General features: G+C 50.8%; 2 protein-coding genes across 2 annotated transcripts; both read left to right on the top strand.

Moving 5' to 3' along the window:
* The first annotated feature begins 1,972 nt into the window (after positions 1–1,972).
* Positions 1,973–6,058, top strand: Sbk3 (SH3 domain binding kinase family member 3). Its single transcript, XM_032896255.1, has 4 exons — positions 1,973–2,017; positions 2,499–2,649; positions 3,105–3,307; positions 5,372–6,058. The coding sequence occupies exons 1-4, from the start codon at positions 1,973–1,975 to the stop codon at positions 6,056–6,058; spliced, it is 1,086 nt and encodes a 361-aa protein (XP_032752146.1).
* A 2,710-nt stretch (positions 6,059–8,768) lies between these two features.
* Sbk2 (SH3 domain binding kinase family member 2) lies at positions 8,769–15,470 on the top strand. Its single transcript, XM_032896254.1, has 4 exons — positions 8,769–8,988; positions 10,009–10,263; positions 13,714–13,916; positions 14,575–15,470. The coding sequence occupies exons 2-4, from the start codon at positions 10,011–10,013 to the stop codon at positions 15,205–15,207; spliced, it is 1,089 nt and encodes a 362-aa protein (XP_032752145.1). The 5' UTR covers positions 8,769–8,988; positions 10,009–10,010; the 3' UTR covers positions 15,208–15,470.
* The last annotated feature ends 7,471 nt before the right edge of the window (positions 15,471–22,941 follow it).

Genomic DNA, 22,941 nt, shown 5'->3' with positions numbered 1-22,941 from the left:
GGGGTCAGAGGCCAACATGTGGGAGTCGGTTCTCTCCTATCGTACGGGTTCCAGGTTTTGAACTCGGGTTGTGTGAAACCCTTTACCTGCTGAGCCATCTAGCCAGCCCCGTGTCAACCTTTCTGTGCCTTTGCTACTCTCCAAAATGGAACATGAAAAAGACAAAGATCAAGGGAAAGTCTCCTTCAGCCCAGTCAGGCTCCTCAGTGGCAACCACCACAGCCAGTTTCCTGGGGATCATTCCAGAGCCTCTGAGAGCCGTGTTGTGTCTTTATTAATAGCCGGCTGTAGTAGTAGTGGAAACTCGAGCGGTGCCGACGTCAGGACTGTGAGTCACCCAGGCCTGGCACGGACCTGGCTCCCTCTGGCCCCGTGTAAGGCGATGCTGTTCTCGGAACCTCAGTTTCCTGCTCCGCCGGGCTGGAGATACGCCTGATACAATGGGCAACTGGAGGGGAGCAGTGCGAAGCCCCCTGTTCCAGCGAACGTCAGGGCAGGATGTAGAGTACTGAGAGATGCTGTGACCCAGTGTCCCCAGCAACCTCTGTCCCCAAGTCCCAAGGGTAGAACGGCCCTTGGGTCTTGGAAGGAGGGCTGGAGTATGAGGGAGGAGGGCTGGGGTGTCCACTTTTGGGTCTGAGAGAGAAGGGACGGTGCTTGGGCCCATAAATCTGGGGAAAGAGAAGCAGAGGCCTGAATTCCTGAGTCTGTAGGAGTCTAGACCCCTAGGTATGAGACAGAAGGGTTTGGGATGTGGAACCCCAGGTCTGCGTGTGGAAGCTGGGATCTAGACTCCGGAGTCTGAGTTAGAGGGCTGAAGTCAGGGTTGGCTTCTTTAAAGGAAGAAGGTTGAGGGTCTGGATCTCTGGGGCTAGGAGAGGAGACCTGGGGATCTGGACCCCTAGGTTTAGGGAAGGGGGAGTTAATGCTTGGACTCCTATATTTAAGGCAGGCTGAGCTTAGGCAGAGTCCTGGATTCTGGCTGTCAGCACTCCCAGCCCCTTAGAGGAAGCTCTGAACCCCCGACCAGTTATCCCAGATGGCTTTGAAAGAGGCTCCCCTCCTTTTACCTCTGCTCTCAGGCCTGGCTCTTGGGGGTTCACAATAAGTTTCGTCCCCTCTGTCCTGGGACCAGCGCCCAGAGTCCAAGCCGGTCTAAGTTTGGAAGAGGGAGGGAGGGGACATCGGGTTAGGGGGGTGAGGGAGGCGTGTGGGGGGACAGGATGTCTCTGTCTCTGAGCTGTCACACTCACCTCTGCCCAGAGAAAGGGAGGGACAAAAGGCTCAGAGAGACAGAACAAAGAGAGACACAGAGACAACCCAAGAGAGCCAGACAGAAGGGGAGTCAAAGAAGAGAGTGTGGGATCATCCCATTGGCAGACTGGTTTGATAAGCAGGGAAGCAGGAAAGAGTGTGTAGGGAAGTCAGAGGCCCCAGCAAACAGAGGCAGGGAAGAGAGAGGGAGAGTACCCTGGGGAGAAACAGAAAGAGGGACAGGGTGGTGGGAAAAGAGACAGACAGATGAAAAGAAAAAGAGTCAAAGTTATACACGGAGAGTAAAGAAAGAGAAAGAAAAAAAAGATAGAGGAACGAAGACATAAAAGGGAGAGGAGAGAGAGAGAGGAGGGAGAGAGAGAGAGAGAGAGAGATTCAGAAGGAAAGAGAGACTGCCAGAGGTTGTAGAGAAGGGATCGAAGGCTGAGAAGACACAAAAGAAACAAACAAGGCAGTACAGAAGGTGACACACCCCCCAGAAGGTGACAGGGAGCAGGAAGGGGAGTCTGAGGAATTTCAGGGAGCTGGGAAGACTGTTTCAGACAGAGTGAGACCAAGACGACCCTCCATCAGCTTCACCAACCTCTGCTGGGCAAGGACCATTGGTGTACAAAGGGTGCCTCCGAGGCTGGCTCCTCTTTGAGGGGACTAAATAAGGGGTGCCTGTAAGGGCCAGCTGACCCCAGGCAACTCTGAGATGGAGCTCAGGGTCCTCGAGACCACCGAGGATGGGGACACAGAGGTGAGAAGTGGGATAAAAGGGAGGCAGAGAGACAGAGAGAGCAGGAGGAGACAAAGAGAAAGACAGAAAGACAGAGGACAGAGAAACCCAGATTCAAGGAGGAACAACAGTGTAGACCCAAAGCATCACTCTCTGGGCTCTCGGTCCCCCCGTGAACGAAGATCAGATCACATGGGAGAGGATGAGGGGGTCCAGTGGCCCGACCACTGAAGCCATAGTAACATGGATTGAGAATATCTGGCTTCCTCCCTCAAGTAGGGAGCAGACAAAGCCTCAGAGACAAAGACCCCTAATTCTGCTAGGACACAAAAACAGGTGTCCCCAGGCAGGGTGACTCACTGTGACTCATCCTTCTCTCTGGGGACAGTGACCCCTGTCCCTTGCATCCGAAGCTTGGTTCTGGGCTTGGCCCCTGATCTCTCCTGTTGTTCCAAGAGGCCCCAGACTCGCCCCTCAACCACTCGGCTTCTTCTCCCTACAGGAGGACACAGCCGTGGCCCTGCAGCGGCTAGTGGAGCTAACAGCCAGCCGAGTGACATCGGTGAGAAGCCTGCGTGTACAGTACCGTCTCATCCGAAAGCTAGGTTCCGGTTCCTATGGCCGCGTGCTCCTAGCCCAGTCACGCCAAGGAGGTGAGTTCCGCCACCAAGGGGGTGGACTTCAAATTCTCCCATCACGAGACTTCTCAGAGATAAGCCAGATCTGGTGGGAACTCGGAAAGCGCAGAACTCTGATCTTCTGAGAGATATAGGTATCCCAGAATGGGCAAATGGCAGACTTCAAGTCTCACATCACACAGCAAGGCAAGAGAACAATTTGAACTGGGATCCCTGTCACTGTCATGTCCCCTTGTCTTATAGGAAATGGAGGACCAGAGAGGGTAAGCCAGTTATACAAGGCGGCAAAGCAGGCCGAGGTAGAATGGGAAAGCCCATAAGGGAAGATCTGTTCCAATCCACACCTCACAGATGGAGAAACTTGATTCTCATGAAAATTCCCAGGCTCAGAGAGGTCAAGTGGCTTCCCTAAGGTCCCACAGTAGGACCATGATGTCTCAGGTTCTCATCTGACTCCATCTTCCTGACAGGTCAAACCGTGGCCCTCAAGCTCCTCCGACGGGACTCAGTCCTGAGAACAACTTTCCTGAGAGAATTCTGTGTGGGACGCTGCGTCTCTTCACATCCAGGCCTACTGCAGACCCTGGGGAGGCCCCTGCAGACACCCCGACATTTTGCCTTTGCTCAGGAGTATGCACCCTGTGGGGATCTCAGTGGAATGCTCCAGGAGAAGGCAAGGCTGGGAAAGACAGCTCAGGCTCCCCTCAGGCCCTAGCCCTACTCCACTGCCCCATCTAGATCCACCCTGAGACCCCAAATGACCTCCCCATTTCTAAGCGTCCACAGTTCCATGCCTGACCCCAGCACTGATCCACATGATGTTCCAAAAACAAGCTTGGAAGGGAAGAGTTGGGTAGCTGTTAGAGTTGGGAATGGATTGGAGCTACTGTGGGGCTGGAGTGTAGACAGCTTTGAGGATTCAGTTGGTGCTGGGATTAGGAGGTGGGAATAGCTGGAGTGGGATGGAGGGTTTATGGTTGATCATACGTAGGTGGGCTGTGGTTGTACAAGAGAAAAGTAGGAGGTTGGGGTTTAGCTCAGTGGTAGAGCGCTTGCCTAGTGCACAAGGCCCTGGGTTCGGTCCCCAGCTCGAAAAAAAAAAAAAAAAAAAAAAAGGAGAAATGCAGGAGTGATATTGTAGACAAGGGCAGTGTGGCACAGGCAGCATCTGCTGGCCAACTTGGGTAGAGTTGAAATGAGGTTTCCTCTAGAAAGGATGCTAGGTCAGGACTGAACCCAGAAGAGTGTAGCCTCTCTTATTTGGAGATAGGATCATGGAGATATTGCAGGGGGTGCTTGGGTTTGAGATAGACTTAGGAGATAGAATTAGAGGTGTGGGAAAGCAAGGGAGGGAGGGAGGGAGGAGGGAGGAGGGAGGGGAGGAGGGGGGAGGGAAGATAGGTGGGTGGATGCTTGGATGGAAGGATACTGGGTGGGGGACAAATGTATGGGTGGATGGATGCAAGTATGAATGGATGGTGGGTGGAGGAATGCATACATATATGGATAGCTGGATGGTTAGTTTGACGTACAGATGGATGAATTCCTGGATGGGTGGACAGATGTGTGGATGTATGGATGAATAAATAGATGACTGCACAGATGGCTACCTTGATAGCCGTATGGATATATGATGCATGGTTAGGTAGGTACGTGGATGGACAGTTGTATGCTTGAGTAGATGGATGGGTAGATAATGGATGGATGGATGGATGGAAGGGTGGGTAGATGGATAGATAGTTTCATGGTTGACTGGTTGTAAAAATGGCTGTATGACTAACCAGGTGGATGGATGATGGGTGGATGAGAGGTGGGTGGATGGATGGATGGATGGATGGACAGATGTATGGATGGATAGATGATGGATAGATGGGGAGATGGATGATGGATGTATGGATGGATGGATGGGTGATGGATTGATGACTGAATGCATGGATGGGTGAATGGATGGATAAGAGGATAAGAGGACAAGAAGGAAGCCAAGGAGGATGGAAGGTGTTAGATATGATAACATTGCATTGCTGCCTGGATGCAGAGTGGACATAGAGTGGATGCATTATTTAATATTGTTCAATAGATGCCTGGCTAGACAATAGGACAGACTGATATGAGGGCAATCTGAGTTAGAGATGGGGCTAAGATAAGGGTTAACTAGACAGATTAGATTCTCACTGAAACATTTAATACCAACACCTGGGAGGCAGAAGCAGGGGGATCTCTACGAATTCAAGGCCAACTTGGACTACATAGTGAGACCCTACCTCCGAAACAAAAACAAAACCCACATAAAAACAGAGAGGAGGGGGAGGGAAGGAGAAACAGAGAGGGACAGAGAAAGAGAGACACACAGAAAGGGATAGAGGGAGGTACACAGAAAAACACACAGAGAGAAAATAAGTTCTGGTTAAAAGAAGGCCCTGAGGGGTTGGGGATTTAGCTCAGTGGTAGAGCGCTTGCCTAGCAAGCACAAGGCCCTGGGTTCGGTCCCCAGCTCTGAAAAAAAGAAAAAGAAAAAAAAAAAAAAAAAAGGGTCCTGTTGGGAGTCAGTGAGTGGAGAGACGAAGGGTGGGTAATCCGAAGAACTTTGGGTGTTTGTGGATATATCAGGTGACCTTGGGGGCCCTGAGTTCCAGATTCTCAAACTTCCAGACTCAGAATCTTTCAGAATTAAGAGCTATGTTCAAAATGAGGAAGCGAGGAAGAGAGCATGACTTGTTTCCTTTCTCTCCAACTTCAGGGCCTCCCAGAGCTGATGGTGAAGCGGGTAGTGGCCCAGCTGGCTGGAGCCCTGGACTTCCTCCATGGCCGGGGACTAGTGCACGCAGATGTCAAGCCAGACAATGTGCTAGTCTTCGATCCTGACTGCAACAGGGTAGCCCTGGGTGACCTGGGTTTGACCCGACCTGAGGGCAGCCAAACCCCTGCTCCCCCAGTGCCTCTGCCCACTGCACCACCTGAACTCTGCCTCCTGCTGCCACCAAACACACTGCCCCTGAGGCCAGCCGTGGACTCCTGGGCTCTGGGTGTGCTTCTCTTCTGTGCTGCCATGGCCTGCTTCCCTTGGGATGTGGCATTGGCTCCTGATCCTGAGTTTGAGGCCTTTGCTCGTTGGATGACCACTAAGCCCCAGCCCCCTCGGCCACCGGCGCCATGGGACCAGTTTGCACCCCCAGCTCTGACCTTGCTCCAGGGACTTCTGGACCTGGATCCTGACACTAGGAGCCCACCACTGGCTGTCCTAGATGTTTTAGGGGACGACTGGGGGCTTCAGGGTAGCGGAGAGAGATCGGGAAGCTTGGGAGGTGTATCCTACGAAGATGGGGAGGAAGAAGAGGGAGGATCGAGTTTGGAGGAGTGGACAGACGAGGAGGAAGAGGAAATCAAAGATGGCGGAAGGACGGAGGCAAACAACATAGCTTCCTGAGACGGTGGTCGGAACTGGAGCTCTTGGGTCCACATGGAAAAGGCAATAACCGTTACCGGGAGAAGACAGGGAACACACTGGACTAGAATGTGCACACAAGCCCCCTCCCTGCAGTGCACACACACACACACACACACACACAACTGAGGGCTCAGGGGTCTCAAGTGTATGCTGCTGCAGCTGCAGCCTCCTCCCCTCCTCCCCTCTCCATCTTCCTTTTGTCTTCTTTCTTCATCTCTTTCTCCTCTTGATCTCTCTCTCTTCCTCCTCCTCTTCCTTTTCTTCTTCTTCTGCCCCCTCCCCTCCTCTTCCCCTCCTCCTCCTGTGATCTTTCCTTCTCCTCCCTCCTCCTTTTCATCCTGATTTCCTTTTGAGACAGTCCCGGGGATGCCATACTGTCCTCAACCGACTGTGTAGCTGACTTCGGATCCTTCTGCCTCCGCTCCCCAGTGCTGGGGCTATAGGCATGCACCTCCACAGTATTTTTGAAGTGCAGGGTATAGATGGGAGATGGGGCTTCCTGCATGCTATGAAGGCCCTCCATCCACTGAACCTCTTCCCTAACTCCCGAGTGTCTTCGCAGTGAACGCTTCTGTTTCTCCTACAGATTTATTTCTGTACTCTGAAATGACCGCTTATCATGAATTCCGACGGGACCACTCTTCCGTAAGGGCGGTGGTTCTCAATCTGTGGGCTGTGGCCCCTCTGGGAGAGTCGAACAACCTTTTCACAGGGTTTGCATATCAGATATCCTCTATATTAAAGTAGCGATGAAACACTTTTCTGGTTAGGGAACTATATTAAAGGGCCACAGCATTAGGAAGGTTAAGAACCACTGTCTAAGACCATGGGGGCTCCCACCATCTGAGGCACAAAATAGGATCCGACGGTATGTTACCCGACATTTCTTGGACTCTGTGTTGGTGACATTGTGGGAATCGTCACACACACAGCAAGAGAGACATGCGTGTGCACACACACACACACACACACCACCACCACCACCACCACCACCACCACCCCAGCACCACTGCCTACCGACACCCACACATCTTATATGCCCCACTTAGCACCTTTTACTTCCATCTCGGCTTTCAGAAACGTCCCCATCCCTGGAGCCCTCCCACACATCTATGCCTCTCTTCCCGTCCTTGTCACAAACCGCTGGGATGTGCTTGGGTTTTCTCCCTTCCACCTTCTGTTTCCACAAAGCCCCACGTTCTCGGGCCACGAATATCCCAGATCCATCTATCTTCAGGGACCCATCAGGCCTGAGAGCCAGGACTGGTTCCACGGCTCTACCTTTTCCCCAAAGAGCACACAGACTCCAGTTCCGTGGGGCTGGAGTCCCCCGCACCCAGCAGAGGGGCAGGAACTGGAACCATCACAGGGATTCACAGTTTAAAAAGATTCGAGTTCTCCTGTATCCCAGGACGTCCTCTCACGAGGTGGCAGAGGGCGGCCTGGAACTCCTGATCATCCTTTGTCCACCTCCCAAATGCTGGGGTTAGAGGCCTGTGCTATGACGGAGGCGCTGGGGATGTGAGCTTCCGGGGGTTCATGCAGGGAAACAAACACTGCAACTAGAACTACGACCCCAACCGGGAATCTACATTTTCTAGATTTCAAAGTGAGTTCACTAAATGCACCAAATGAACAGGAAAAGAACCTTGAGAGCAAAGATGGTTGGGTGGGATGGATGACTGATGGATGACTGTGGTTGGAAGCTTTGCTAATTCAGCGATGAACCTTTTGTGAGATGCTGGGTGAGGGGTCCAAGGGACCTTTATAACTGTGTGACCTTTGCGACTGTTTTTGTAAAACTAAAAATATTTACAAAATAAAAAGTGCATATTGAACAATGAAATGAACCCACATGGTTCTTAGTGCTTAAAACCCGACAGCTGTCCCGCAAAAGGGGGAAAGTCATCTTTGATCCCCAGTTGCTCTACCACCTGTTTCTGGTCCCCAGTCTGAGGTCATTTCTCATGACATCATCTTAGAATCCTGTCTTACTTTGTTCCTAAACAGGAACCCAGTGCGTGGCTCCTGGACACGCTTCTCAGATTTGTGTTTGTCAACAGGACTCCAGAGGCAGGAGCGGGGAGAGCAGAGCAGGGGTCAGATTAAAGAAAATACGAGACCTTTTGAGGGAGGAGGCTAGGATCAAGATCCCTGGGTCAGAGGGAGGAGGGCTGGATCCCTGGGTTTAAGGACAGCACTTTAGGTCCGGGAATTCTGGGCCTGGAGGAGGATGGCTGGTCTCTAGAATCTTGGGCCTGAGAGAAGAAGGCTGCCCAGACCAGCGGGTCTGAGGGAATAGGTTAAGGGAGGGGAACTTGGATATGAGGGAGAAAGGATGGTAATTAGGCACCCCCAGTCTAAGGTCGGAGGGATACATTCTAGATTCTTCCTTCTGAGGAATGGAGGCTGAAGTGTGGACTCAAAGTGAGGAAGCAGGGCTGGGGTTTGGACTTCTGGGTCTAACAGTACGCTTCCTGGACCCTTGGGTCCGAAGAAGCAGAGCTGAGCCCCCCTGGTGTGGTCCAACGACAGCCAGTACTAGGACTCAACACACGAGGTCGCTCTGCCCCAAGTGGGGGTCAGAAGGGGCGGAGCAGAGGGTGGGGCTTTACGACCCCCCAGAGTGAGGGCGGGACTTGCTCCTAAGCAGTCTAGTGCTGGCAGGATTACTGAAGTGCAGGGCACTAACAGCAGTAGGCAGAAAGGGGTCAGACAAGCCTTGGAGAAGGCAAGGTCTGGAGCTCTGAGCCCAGGTCAGAAGTAGGGCAAGGTTAACCGGCCTGAGGGAAGGCTGCAGTTGAACAGGAAAACAGGTGGCAAGAGTCCTGGCCCCTCGACAGGACAAGAGACACCTTGAAGCAATCGAGTGCTTTAGTGTTGGTGACAGAAATCAAGGCCCAATTTGTGTGAGTTCTAGAAGTTCCTGGGACAGTAATAAGTTATGGTTTGAAGCCCTAGTCTGAGGGAGGAGGGCAGAGGGCTGCACCGCTGGGTCTGAGGGAGGAGGGCTGAGGTCTGGGCCCTTGGGTCTGAGGGTAGAAGAATGGGACCTGGAGTCCTGGATCTGAGGAGGGAAGGCTGGGGTCTGAGCCCTGAATTCGAAGGAGGAGAGTTGGGGTCGATTTCTCTGGGTGTTGGGAAGAGAACTGGGGTCTAGAGCCCTGAGTCTAGGGATGAGCTGCTGAGCTGTGAGACTTGGACCACAAAATGATTGAGGGTTAAAGGCTTGGGGACAGGTCCAAGTGACAGCTTCAGTCAGGACCCTGGTGTCCCAAGCTGTGTAGAGCCCCACCCTTCCCTGGAGGCAGAGAGCACCTGTTTGCTCTTTGGAGAGAGAAGCTGCTCATCCACTCTGGGCCCAAGATTGTTTGCTTTGGAAACAAGATGGGGGGGTGTCTCGATGACTTGGTTCATCTTTCACCCTCAGGCCACCAGATGGCAGTGGGAATGGGGGGGCATCTGACCTCTCAATTGACCTCGCCTCACACAAGTGACTGTTTTCCACTCCTCAGGGTCTCTGAATGAATGGAGATGAGTCACAGAGAGAAGTGGTAAGGAGAAGTCCTCAGTCCAGGTCAGGACTTCTCCCTCAGACCTGGGAGTGCAGATTACAGCCCTCCTCCCTCAGACCCAGAGTCCATACCCTGCCCTCCTCGCTAAGACCCAGAGGAGCATACCACAGCCCTCCTAACTCAGGCCCAGGAATCCAGACTGCAGCCCTCCTCCCTTAGACTTTGAGGTCCAGACCCCAGTCCTCCTCCCTCAGATTCTGGAGCCCAGACCCTGGCCGTCCTCCTTCGGACCCTGGAGTCCAGACTGCAGGCCTCCTCCCTCAGACCCAGGAGTCTGGTTCCCTTGCTTTCCCTCTCATGGTCATAGGCTAGTGACCTCTGAGCCCTGGGTCACTTTCTTTGTCTGTCTTGCAGAAATGCCTGGCAAACAGTCAGAAGACAGGCCAATGGAAGTGGCAGCTGTGGAGGATGGAGGTGATGAAGGCTTGGGAGGCCTCACGGTAGAGGAGCTGCAGCAGGGTCAGGAGGCTGCTCTGGCTTTGGAAGACATGATGGCTCTGAGTGCCCAAACCCTGGTCCGAACAGAGGTGGAAGAGCTGTACGAGGAAGTGCGCCCCCTGGGCCAGGGCCGGTTCGGTCGTGTCCTGCTGGTTACTCACCGCCAGAAAGGTACTGGATCTTGGACACAGGCATGCTGTAGGGTGCAGCTGAGAGTAGAGATTTCGGCAAACTAGGCCAAGACCAGGAAGTCTTACAAACTTCAGCCTCATCTTCCTTCCCCACTTTATTTTCAGGCTGTTCATTTTAGGGAGTTCCTTTAACCTCTCTGAGCCCCAGCTTTTTCCTTTGAAAAGATAAGAGACCAGGAAGCTGACAGGAAGGTTGTTGTGAATTTGAAAGCAGCCTAAGATTTACACAGTGAGTTCCATGTTAGTTAGCCATGGCTGCACAGCAAGATAACCATCTTGAACCATTTCAAAAATAGAAGACCAGGCAGGACGGCTCAGCAGGTAAGGGTGTTTGCCACAAAGCCTGATGACCTGAGTTCAATTCCCCAGATCCTACATGGCGGAAGGAGAGGACTAACTGCCCCAAGATGCCCTCTGATCTCTGCAATCATCTCCTGACAAACATGCAATCAATCAATCAATCAACTAATATAAAATTAAAAAGGAGAAAAGAAGTGTTTGTACTTTAAAAAAAACTAGGGGTTGGGGATTTAGCTCAGTGGTAGAGTGCTTGCCTAGGAAGCGCAAGGCCCTGGGTTCGGTCCCCAGCTCCGAAAAAAAGAACCAAAAAAAAAAAAACTAATGATTTTCTATTTGTTATTTTCTATTATACAGTCATGCCCACCTATCTGCGCTCCCCAGGATGTTTGAAACTGTGTGAACAACTTTTTCAAATTTGATTTGATGGGCGTTGGTGTTTTGTCTGCATTTATGTGTGTGTAAGGGTGTTGGATCCCCTGGAACTATAGTTACAAACAGTTGTGAGTTGCCACGTGGTCACTGGGAACAGAACCTAGGTCCTCTGAAACTGTAGCCAGTGCTCTTGACTGCCGAGCCATCTTTCCATCCTCAAACTGTATAAATGTTGTATCAACTGCAACATCTACCCTTTCCTCTTTCTTTGTACATTTTTATTAAAAAAATGTTTTTGGTTATGTGCATACATGGGGGGGGGTGTTACTGCACCTGAGTTCAGCGTCCAAAGAGGCCAGAAGAGGGAGATGGATTCCCCTGAAGCTGGAATTACAGGTTGTTGTGAGCCACTGGATCTTGTGTTCTGGGATTTGAACTTTGGTCTCTGGAAGAGTAGGGATTACTATTTGTTTATTCTAACCTTTATTTTTACTTCATTTTTAAATTGTACGTGTGTGGTGTTTTGCTTGCATTCACACCTATGTACCACTTGCATGCCTGGTGCCCCCAGAGGCCAGAAGAGGACATCTGATCCCCTGGAACTGGAGCGACATATGATTTTGAACTGCCATGTTGGGTGCTGGGAATCGAAACTGAGTTCTCTAGAAGAGCAGCCACTGCCCTCCACTCCGAGCCATCTCTCCACCCTTTCATTTTTAATTCTTTCTTCCCTTTCTTTCTCAAATTTTTCATGCAACCCATGCTGGTCTCAAAATCACTACACATCTGAGGCTGGCTGTAAACTCATGATTGTCCTGCCTCTACCTCCAGCAAGGGCTAGGGTTATAGACATGCACCACTAGGCCCAGCTTATGTAGTCTGAGGGATGGATCCGGAGGCTTCATGTATGGTTGGGTAGTCACCACAGCATGAGGAACTGTATTAAAGGGTCCTAGCATTAGGAAAGTTGAGAACCACTGCTGTAGAGAGATAAAATGAGACGATGTGGGTGGACTCCAACACAGTCTGACTGGTATCTTTCAAAGAAGAGATTAGGAGTCAGGATCCTTGAGGACTCAGGTTGAAAACAGTAATCTTCAAGGCATGAGACCCTGTCTCAGAAAAGAGAGGGGGTTGAGCGGGGCTGAAGATGTAGCTCAGTGTTAGGGTCTGGCATATGTGAGGCCCAGGGCTAAATCCCCAATTCTGAACAAGAAGAAAAACATCTCATCACATTTCAGCATCCTGCTGGGTGAACGCCTCTAATTCCAGCACTCACGAAGCATAGGTAGGAAGGGCTTCGCCTACATGTATGTATGTGCACCATACATACCTGGTACATGCCTGGCACCCACAAAATTGGAGTTACAGATGGGTGTAACTTTTTGGGTGCCTGGAATAGAACTTTGGTCCTCTACAAGAGCAACAAATGCTTTTAACTACTGTGCCATCTCTCCGGCTTGAGAGAGAGATCATCCACAGGCCATTGAGATGGCTCAGCAGGTAAAACTTGCCTCAAAAGTTATTCTACCTGAGTTGAATCCCTGGAACCCACATAAAAGTGGAAGGGCAAAACTGACTCCACAAAGTTGTCTTGTGATCTCTACAAGTTCAGCATGCCATGTGCAAGTTCATACACATTAATTCTCCCTCTCTCTTGCTTTCTCTCTCTCTCTCTTGCTCTCTCGCTCTTGCTCTCACTCTCACTCTGTCTCACTCACTCTAGCTCTCACTCACTCTCTCAGGCTATTGAGGTGGCACAGTAGTTAGAAGCATTTGTTGCTTTTGCAGAGGACCCAAGTTCTATGTCTGGTACCACAAGGTGGCTCACAACCATCTATAACTCCAGTTCCGTGGGATCCAATGCCTTCTTCCAACTTCCATAGCACCAGGCATGAATATGGTGCATTACACATGCATGCATGTAGAAGCACTTCATACATATCAAGTAAAATTGAAAACAAAAAAGGGAAGTGGAGAGATGGCTCTGAGATGATTCTGCGGTTAAGGGTACTTTTTTTTGCCAGGTGGTGGTGATACATGGCTTTCGTCCCAGCCCTCAGGAAGCAGAGGCAGGTGGATCTCTGAGTTCGAGGCTAGCCTGGTCTACAGAGCAAGTGCCAAGACAGCCAGGACTACACAGAGAAACTCTGCCTCAAAAAACACCAAAAAATAATTAATTAAAGCAAAGAAAGTAGTGGAAGTTTCCACCTTGGAGAACTTCGTAACCTAGGAAGCCATTTCTACATGGGATAGGATCTCGACTCCCTGACTGTATCCATTGTCCTGTACTTAGCTTATTATCCCCCAGCTACTGCAAACACATCTTTGTGCCAGCCATGTTGGTCCATACTTTTAATCCCATCTGTGAAGAAGATCAGGAGTTCAAGGTCATTCTCAGATATACATGAAGGCTGGGATACATGAGACCCTATCTCAGAAAAAGAGAAAAAAAAAATCCCCTCTCATGGGATTGTCATCATGAGAGTTAGAGCCACCGGAGAGAGAGTCCAGATTCCGCTTCTGTTCAGTAGAGAAATGTAGAGTAGACATGGCAGCTGCGTCTATTGTTGGTAGCAGCAGAGTCTATGCTATTGGAGTAGGTAGGGAGGCAGGGATTGGGGGACAAGATGGCATTTGGCAAGCGGATTCTTCTATCCAGAAGGCCAGCACAGGAATGGACAGGGCTAGTCCAGTGCCCTAAACTCTTATCCACCTCTGATAGCTGTCCCTGTTACATCCGCCTCTCCCCCTCCAGGAACACCCCTGGCGCTGAAGCAGCTCCCCAAGCACTCCACTTCCCTCCGCAGCTTCCTGTATGAGTTCTGCGTGGGCCTCTCGCTTGGCACACATCCGGCTATCGTGGCAGCCTATGGCATTGGCATTGAGTCAGCCAATTCCTACAGCTTCCTGACAGAGCCTGTTCTCCATGGGGACCTCATCACCTTCATCAAGCCCAAGGTAAGTAGGTAGGCCCTGAGCATGCCTTCCTGAGCCTCGCCAGCATTTATGGGACGCTCCAAACAGCATGGACCGCAGGGATCATGTTCACTGTGTTAGGCCACACTGGGTTTGTTGGGTCACTTTAGATTTCGTTGACTATGTCCTACTGAGATTAACCAGCACTCACAAGCTCATAGTCTTCTCTGTGGGGGTTACCAGGCTTCATGGGCTCTCTGGGATCTCTCCAGGTCACACCAGCTGCTCATGCTAGGTAGGCCTCAGCATTCCTACAAGCCCATGGGTCTTGTAGGCTCATACTAGACCTCAGGGACCTCAGAAGTTCGCACAATGGCCTCACAGCTCATATTAGGACTCAAAGGTTCATAGGCCTCACAAGACTCACACTAGACCTTACAGGTCTGAGGTTCTCAAAGGCCTGACAGGCTTGTACCAGGCTTCAGAGACCCCTAGGCCATACAGGCTCACGTTGGACCTCATAGGCCTGACAGGCTCACATCCTCACAGACTTACACAGTCACACCAGGCAGGCCTCACAGGCCTGTTGGCCTTTTCAGCTTTTCCCTCAGCATCTGCACATGGGGTTGAAAAGAAGCCCTACCTCAACAGCTGGGGGAGCAGTGTTCATGCTCCATCTTCTCCCCCACTCCCCCCGCAGGTGGGTCTCCCACAGCCAGCAGTCCAGCGCTGTGCCGCCCAACTGGCCTCTGCCCTGGAGCACATTCACTCCCACGGCCTGGTGTACCGGGACTTGAAGCCAGAGAATGTGCTGGTGTGTGACCCAGCCTGCCAGCGTGTCAAGCTGACAGACTTTGGCCACACCCGGCCCCGAGGGACAATGCTCCGACTCACTGGGCCACCTATCCCCTACACTGCCCCTGAGCTCTGTGCCCCACCCCCCCTCCCTGAGGGACTACCCATCCAACCTGCCCTGGATGCCTGGGCTCTGGGGGTCCTGATCTTCTGCCTTCTTACTGGCTACTTCCCCTGGGACCAGCCCCTGGTGGAGGTTGACCCTTTCTTCGAAGACTTTCTCATCTGGCAGGCTTCTGGCCAGCCCCAAGACCGGCCACAGCCGTGGTATAACCTGTCCCCTGCAGCAGACACTCTCCTGTGGGGGCTGCTGGATCCTCACCCCCGGAAGCGGAACCCTGTGAGCTCCATCAAGAGCTATCTAGGCCAACCCTGGAAGCAGAGGGAGGAGGGGGCTGAGGAATTGACAAAGGAGCTGAGAGAAGATGGGTCGAGAGGAGGACAGGAGGCTGCAAAGGGAGAGCAACCTGCATGCTGAGACCGGCTTAGCCTGAGCTGCCTGGCTGTGGCCTCTTCTCTGTTTTTGATCTGTCTCTGATCTGTCCTGTGTTATGCTGTGTGTGCATCCATAAATGTGTGCATGTGTGCTTATTTGTATATGTGTGCACATGTGTTTATGCGTGTAGGCATGCAAATATATGTATCTGTATGCACACATATGTGTTTCCATGTGTGCATGTGTTCATGTGAGTATATGTGTGTGAACATATGTATCTGTGTATGCACATATGTGTATGTGTATGGCATGTGTGAATGTACATGAGTGTATGTGTATGTGTGTGTATACATGTATATACATGTATCTGTGTACACACATATGTGTGTGTATGGCATGTGTGTATGCACGTGAGTGTGTGTGTGTGTATGTGTGTGGTGCTGTATGTAAATCAGAGGACTTTTAGGAGTCAGCTCTCTTCTTCCACCTTGGAGCCCAGCCATGGAACTGAATTCTTGTCAGTCTTCCTTTACCTATGGAAGCCATCTTGCAGGCTCTGGTCTATAACTCTGGATCCTCCTGCCTCAGCACCATGCTCAGCTGTCCTGCATAGCTTTCGCCATCCCACCCACCTCAGCTAGCCTTCCCCAAAAACCCAGGTAAAATGGCCACCTGCTGTGAACTTCACAATCCTAGGCCCCTCTGTACTTCCATGGTGTGTGCCATACCTTTACTAACTGCTTCTTTTCTGACCTCCCAGAGGGTGGGTTTGGGCCCCTGAAGGAATGACCCTACATCTCTGAGCAATGCCCAGCCTGCAGCCAATGAGTAGACACAGCTACTCAGCATTGCTCCCCACTACTGGGCCTCTCACCCTCTTCATCACTGTCCCCTGGCTCTCTCATCCCGTCCTCTCTCATGTGGCTTCAATCCACTCAGAGCTGCTCTGGCTTTTGTCGCTCACCCACTTGCATGCCGGGACAGCACCCTCTGTGTGAGGTACACTTGCCCAGCTGCTCTCTGCAAATAAAGTTCCCCTGGCAACTGAATCTTGTGCTGTGATTCTGTTCACATGGGAAAGAGTGGAAGGGACATGAGGCAGAGACAGAGACACCCATAGAGACAGAGACAGAGAGGCCATAGGGCCAAGTGGTACTTGGGTAAGGACCCCCATTGGGGAGCTCTTACATGGAATCTGTGATGGCAGGTATGTAAATATTGTTTGGGTAGCTATTTAATTTTTAATTTTAAAGACAATTAATCATTTTTCCATGTGGAAAGGTTTAATGAGAGAAGAAGAGTAGGAGAGGAGAGGAGTAAAGGTCAGCCATGAGCACGTGGAGGGAAGCAGGGAGGGGAATGGGGAGAGAAGACAAAGGGGAAGAAGGGAAAAGGGAAAGAACAAGGAGCAAGAGAGCAAGACAATTGATCATTATGTTCATGTCACCCCGTGCCTGTAGATATAAAGGACAACTTGCTGCAGAGGTCGGTTTTACCGTGCTGACAGGCTGAAGCCAGCGTCTTTACCTACTGAGCAATCTCACCTGCCCGGGTTTTACATTTTTGTTCTGTTTTAATTTCTATAACACCAAGTTTCACTCTGCAGCCATGGCTGGCCTGGAACTCACTATGGAGACCAGACTGGCCTCAAATTCAGAGATCTGCCTGCCTCTACTCTCCCCCCACCCCATGCTGGGATTAAAGGCATGTACTACCAAACTCCTCATTTTTAAAAATTATTTTAATTTCATTTGCATTGGTTTTGCCTTCTGTATGTCTGGTCTGTGTGAGGGTGTTGGATCCCCTGGATCTGAAGTCACATTCCTCAGTTGTGAGCCACCATGTGGGTGCTGGGAATTGAACCTGGACCTCTGGAAGAGCAGCCAGTGCTCTTAACCACTGAGGCATCTGTCCACCCCACCCCCCTTTTTTTTTCTTTGACATGATTCCACATAGGGCAAGCTGTCCTGGAACTCTCTATGTAGCTGAGGATGATCTTGAACTCCTTATCCTCCTGTCTCCACTCCCTCAAGGTTGGGATTACAGGCATGCTGGCATGCATGAGTGTACCTGGGTACACACGCTTGTGTCAGCACAAGTGGCCAGACAGGAGTCCCAGCCAGTCCTCATCCATCTGGTTCCTCACTCCTTCTCACCTTCCTCCCCACCCTAGCCCCTTCCTGGCATCAACCATGTTTGCAAACACTCTCTCTTCCTCTCCGTGCCCTGCTTGGCTGCAGGCCCAGACCAAGGCTACAACTCAGGAATGGATCATGTGTCACTGGCTCCCAAGCCCCCTGCACACTCCTCCAGTGCCCCTGCTGTGGCTACGAGGTGCTGCCTGGTAGGGGGCTGGCAGACCATGTGTGTCTGTGTGTGACATGACCCCCAAGGACTCCTCGACTCTGGGTTCCAGCCAAAGTGGCAGGGATGACAGTTGCTATCCTGGGCAGCGGGTGGGGTGCCTGGGAATAGAGGCCCTTTAGAAAGAAAAGATGGGGACAGCAGAGGGGGTGAGCTGTGTCAAGACATCCTGCCACCTCCTCCGTGGATCTAAAATAGCATGCACAATTAGGCCAAGAATGTGTCCCATAAAAGCTGGAGGTGCCTGGGATGAGGGTGTTGCTGGGTAATGGGACTGGAGAAAGGCGGTGGGGCACAGGGGCGCCTGTGCATTTGTTAATTGGTGGTGGCAGCTGAGGATTAGCTGGAAGGTGACAATGACAAGGCACCAAGCTGAGCAGCAGGGGAGAACAGAAGATTCCTAGGGAGGGTCCAGCGGGAAAGGACAACACCAATTAACAATGCTAACAGCACCATTTCACACCAAGGACACCCACCTGCTCACAGATGCTCCCTGCTCACGGACTCCTCCTCCTTAGCATGCCAAAGGGGGTCCCTGGGACTCTGCACACTTCCCTTTCAGGCTGTGGCACTGCACAGCAGCCACAGCCACAGACCGGTCAGAGCTCACACACCTGCCAGTGGTAGAGCTGGAATTCAAATCCCAGAAGCAGCCTCACTGTTGAGCCACAGGGGTGTGATAGGAGGGGCATGGATAAGTGTGAGCACAAATGCAGCCACAGCCACGAGAGTGTGGTAAAATATTTGCATGTGAGTGTGGGTGGGTGTGACACACGAGTGTGCAAGAGTGGCCGCAGGAGTCTGTGAGGTGGGAGTCAATGTGGAAGTGTGTGTGCATGCAGAAGTTAATGTGTGTGAATGTGAATACTAAGTGCAGGGTGTGAATGCCAGTGTGACTAAGAGATTTGTACTAGTGTGTGCAGGAGCCGACATGACTATAAAAGTGAGTGTGATACTAAATGTGGGGGCGGATGCAAACAAGTGCACAAGTGTGGATGTGAATACACGTCAGTAGGAGCGTATGGACATGAGTGTGCATGAATGAGCATGGAGGTGCTAGGACTAGTGTGATCATACTTGTGGTTATCTGAGTGTGTAAGGGTGGGTATGAATGCAGAAATGTGAAGAATCTGAAGTGTGGGCTGTAAGATTGAGTGTACACGTGAATATGACAGTATTTGTGCATTCACAGGTGAGCGTGAGTAAGTGTGAACACAAACCACGTGGGCAGGTATGAATTTGAGTGTATACATGGGCTGAGTGTACACGTGGGTGTGGAGGTTGTTGCTAGGGCTAGTGTGATCGTTAGTGTGGTTGTATATGAGGGTAGATGTGAATATGAGTGCACATGCGTACAAGAGTGAACCGAGTGATGTGAAAATAAGTGCAAATATAAAGTGTGGGTGGGAGTGAAAAGACTGCTCATGTGTGCCAGAGTGTGGACACGAGTGGGTGGTATGATTCGTGTAAGAATGTTCACTGCGTGCAAGAGCATGAATATGTGTGAACATGAAGTAAGCACATGAGTGTAAGGGTGGGTGTGAACACGAGAGGTTGTTTGTGTGTACAAGAGTGAACACAGGTGTGTTCACAGTTGAGTATGAATATGATCTATCCAGGAAAGTGTGAACAAAAGTACAGATGTAAGTGTGTGGGTGTGAGCATGCCTCTGTTACATGAGTGTACATGTGTGGGTGTGGACGTGAGTGCTAGGGTTAATGGGATCATATGCTCAAAGGTGTGTGTGAACACGAGTTTGCACACGAACCGAAGTGTGAATATGAAGTGTGAAGTAGACATGAAGATGAACGCAGCTGTACGTGTGTAAGTATGAATGAGTGCGGATCTGTACGTGTGTAAGTATGAATGAGTGCGGACGTGAGTATGTTGTGTGGGCTCACATAAGATGGTGTGTGTGCAGGATCACAAATGTGTGTGTGAACATGTGGGGGTGAGGGTGAGGGGGTTAGTTGTGAATGTAAGTGTGCAGGTGTGTCCATGGGTATAAGTGTGGATGCAGGTAGGAGTGTGAGCTTGATTGTGCAACAGTTTATGAGTTGTGGACACAAGTTGTGTAGATATGGATAACAAGCTAGTATATGTTTTTTTTTTTTTTTTTTTTTTTTGGTTCTTTTTTTTTTTTTTTCGGAGCTGGGGACCTAACCCAGGGCCTTGCGCTTCCTAGGCAAGCGCTCTACCACTGAGCTAAATCCCCAGCCCCTAGTATGGCGTTTCTAAGAGTATGAATGCAAGGGGCAGGTGGGTGGGCAAAGGTGTGAACAAGAGAGTGGGTGTGCAAGAGCGTGTGAAGATGGCAGGTGTACGTGGATATGCGTACTCCCTGAGATGGGGCACCTGATTGGTAAAGACCAGAAGTAAAGCAATAAACACTTCAGATCTGGTAGCACCGCCTCCTTTAAGGGACAAAAAAGTGAGGGTGTGAGAAGCTGGGCCCTTCACATACTGGAGCGGGCTCTCACCATCAGCCGGGGCCAGTATGAGGGATCAGTAAGTAAAGGCCTTGCTGCCAAGCCTGATGGCAAGTTCCATCCCCAGGTCCCACATAGTGGAAGGAGAGAACCAACTCCTGTGAGTCATCCCCTAAACTTTACATGTGTAATGGCACGTGTGTGTGCACCGCCCCCACCACACACACATACACATCATATATATGTAACTTCCACCAAGGAGTTACATCAGACCACACAATCCCACTTCTAGGTATATGACCAGGAGACTAGGATAGGACAAAAGGCCACAGAGAGGAGATGGCTCAGCCTGAATAAAAACCTGAGTTCAGTTCCTCAGCACCTACATAAACAGCCGTGTGTACCCAGAATGTGCCTGCGATTCCAGGACTAGCGGGGTGTAGGCAGAGGGATCCCCTAGCCAACCCCTCGATGAACTCTAGAGTTAGCGAGAGACTGTTTCGAAAAACCCAGGTGGTGGCAGGGCACGCCAACACTCAGGAGGGAGAGGCAGGCCTGATCTACAGAATGAGCCTGGATAGCGAGGGCTACACAAAGAAATCTTGTCTGGGAGGAGGAGTGGTTTGGGGGAGGGGAGGAAATCAGGTGGATTTTCAGTGGACATCTAAGTCACCCTGTCCAACTTGAAAAAAGATTGTGTAAGAATGGGAGGGTGGGAAGGACTGCTGTGAGACACTGCTTTCCGGATGTGACATGGCCGCCGCACTCAGGAGGTCACAGCTGCTGTGGTTATCTGCATCAGGTTGGGCCCATCGTGGAAGGATAGTGCAAAGAGGCTCACCAGCCCCCCACTCCCCTCTGAATGGCTCCTGATAGTTAATTGTTGAGGTGAGGGAAAGGGAAATGCCATTTTCTTCAGTGTTGCAAGTAGCCACAATTAAACAGTGGGAAAATTAAAAACAAACGTGAAAACAAGAAAACCAGCTGGGAGGAAAGGCTCCAGCAGGAGGGGAGAGGCATGCAGGAGGAAAACAGGGATGAAACTTGGTTTTTGGTTTTTTTTTTAAAAGTTGAAGACGATTGAAGACATCTGGCATGGACTCCCAGCTTCTGCACATGCATGCATGTACTCACGCCTATGCACACACACATGCACACACGTGCTCACAGCACTGTTTCCAGAGAGTGAGGACAACTCATTTGATGAACCGATGCACGAACACTGTGGCTCCTCTGTGCATGAGGTCTAGTAGAGGACTGAATAGGGCACACATCGTCCTGAGTGTCACAGAGGCACCTTGAACTGTCGAAGAGGCAGCTACAGGTACCACAGGTGGTAATACACATTCTTAGGTCAGATCACGGAGAGTTCTACAGTTATCTTAACGTACAGTTAGCTTGTGGCCAGGAGGCTGGGAAAGTGGCTCAGCAGTTAAGAGCATTTGCTGACCTTGCAGAGGACCAGGGTTCAGTTCCCAGAACCCATGTGGCAGCTCAGAACCACCCATAACTCCTGTTCCAGGGGATCTGATGCCTTCCTTCCTTCTGGCTTCTGTGGGCATCAGGCACACCCACAGACGACAGACATACACGCAGGATAAGGTCACCTCTGTGAGTTCAAGGCCAGGTTTGCTTTGTGTTTCTCTCTCTCTCTCTCTCTCTCTCTCTCTCTCTCTCTCTCTCTCTCTCTCTCTCTCTCTCTCTCTCTCTCTCTCTGTAGCCCTGGAAGATACACCTGTTTCTGGCAGCCAAGTGTTGGCATAAAATGTGTGTGCCACCTCCCAGAAACTTTTTATTAATAACAACTGCCCACTACGCATGCCTCTTGCAGGAAACTCACGACCAAAGAGCCTAGAACAGAGAGACAGAAGGCCCAGCGGCCCTTCACATAGGTAAGATTTTTGTTTCTGTTTTGTTTTTGGAGACAGTCTCTTGTAGGCCAGGCTGACTTCAAACTTCCTATGCAGCCAAGAATGACCTTCAACTTTTAATCTTCCTTCCTCTGTCTCCTTGGGCCTGAGATTAAAGCACACACCCACTAAACCCAGTTTATGCAGTGTGGGGGATCAAACCCAGGGCCTTGTGCACGCTCGACAAACACTCTACCAACTGAGCTACATCCTCAGCCCCAGGTAACAGATTTTAACTACATGTGCTGGCGAAGATGAAGGTTTTCTTTGACAGCTCTTGAGATTGGGTTCTGGACCAACCTCTGAGGAGTCAATGCTGGAGGTTTCTTTCTGCAGTTCAGGGTGTAATGTTGCAATTCAGATCCGGTGTTCTGCATAGGCTTCCTAGCACCATGATTAATCCCATCCATTCGTTAGAGTTTTTTTCTGTCAATAGTCACAGCCCAGGGGGATCCTGACGGATACACATCTTGCTTTACCTGAGAAAGATATTGACTTTGCTTCTGCTGTGTGTGTTTGTGGTATGTGTTTTGATGTGTGTGTGTGTGTGTGTGTGTGTGTGTGTGTGTGTGTGTGTGTGTGAGAGAGAGAGAGAGAGAGAGAGAGAGAGAGAGAGAGAGAGAGAGAGAGAGAGAGAATGTGTTGGAGGTGGGGTTTTTTTTCTTTTGTTTAAACTTTTTTTTATTGTTTTATTTATTTTATGAGTACACTGTCACTGTCTTCAACACACAAGGAGAGGATTCCATTACAGATGGTTGTGAGCCACCATGTAGTTGCTGGGATTTGAACTCAGGACCTCTGGAAGAGCAGTCAGTGCTCTTAACCACTGAGCCATCTCTCCAGCCCATTGGAGGTATTTTTAATGGAGCTTGAGTTTGTAGTTTATCTACACCCATTGAGCTTGCTAGTCCTATGCAGCTACTGTTCTGGGCTTGTGGAAAGCTGGTAAGCAGACACAGGGCTCAGCTGTCCTGAGGGAGGTGTCGAGGGTCAGGGCCAACAGCGGGTGGGGTTGGCTACCCATCCTGGCTGTGGGCCCTGGAGCCAGATGTTTGGGCTTAGCTGCTCAGCCA

This window comes from Rattus rattus, chromosome 2 (assembly GCF_011064425.1).
Source record: "Rattus rattus isolate New Zealand chromosome 2, Rrattus_CSIRO_v1, whole genome shotgun sequence".
Taxonomy (NCBI): Eukaryota; Metazoa; Chordata; class Mammalia; order Rodentia; family Muridae; genus Rattus; species Rattus rattus.
Note: the sequence above shows the minus strand (reverse complement) of the source record. Positions and strands in the feature narration are given on the sequence as shown.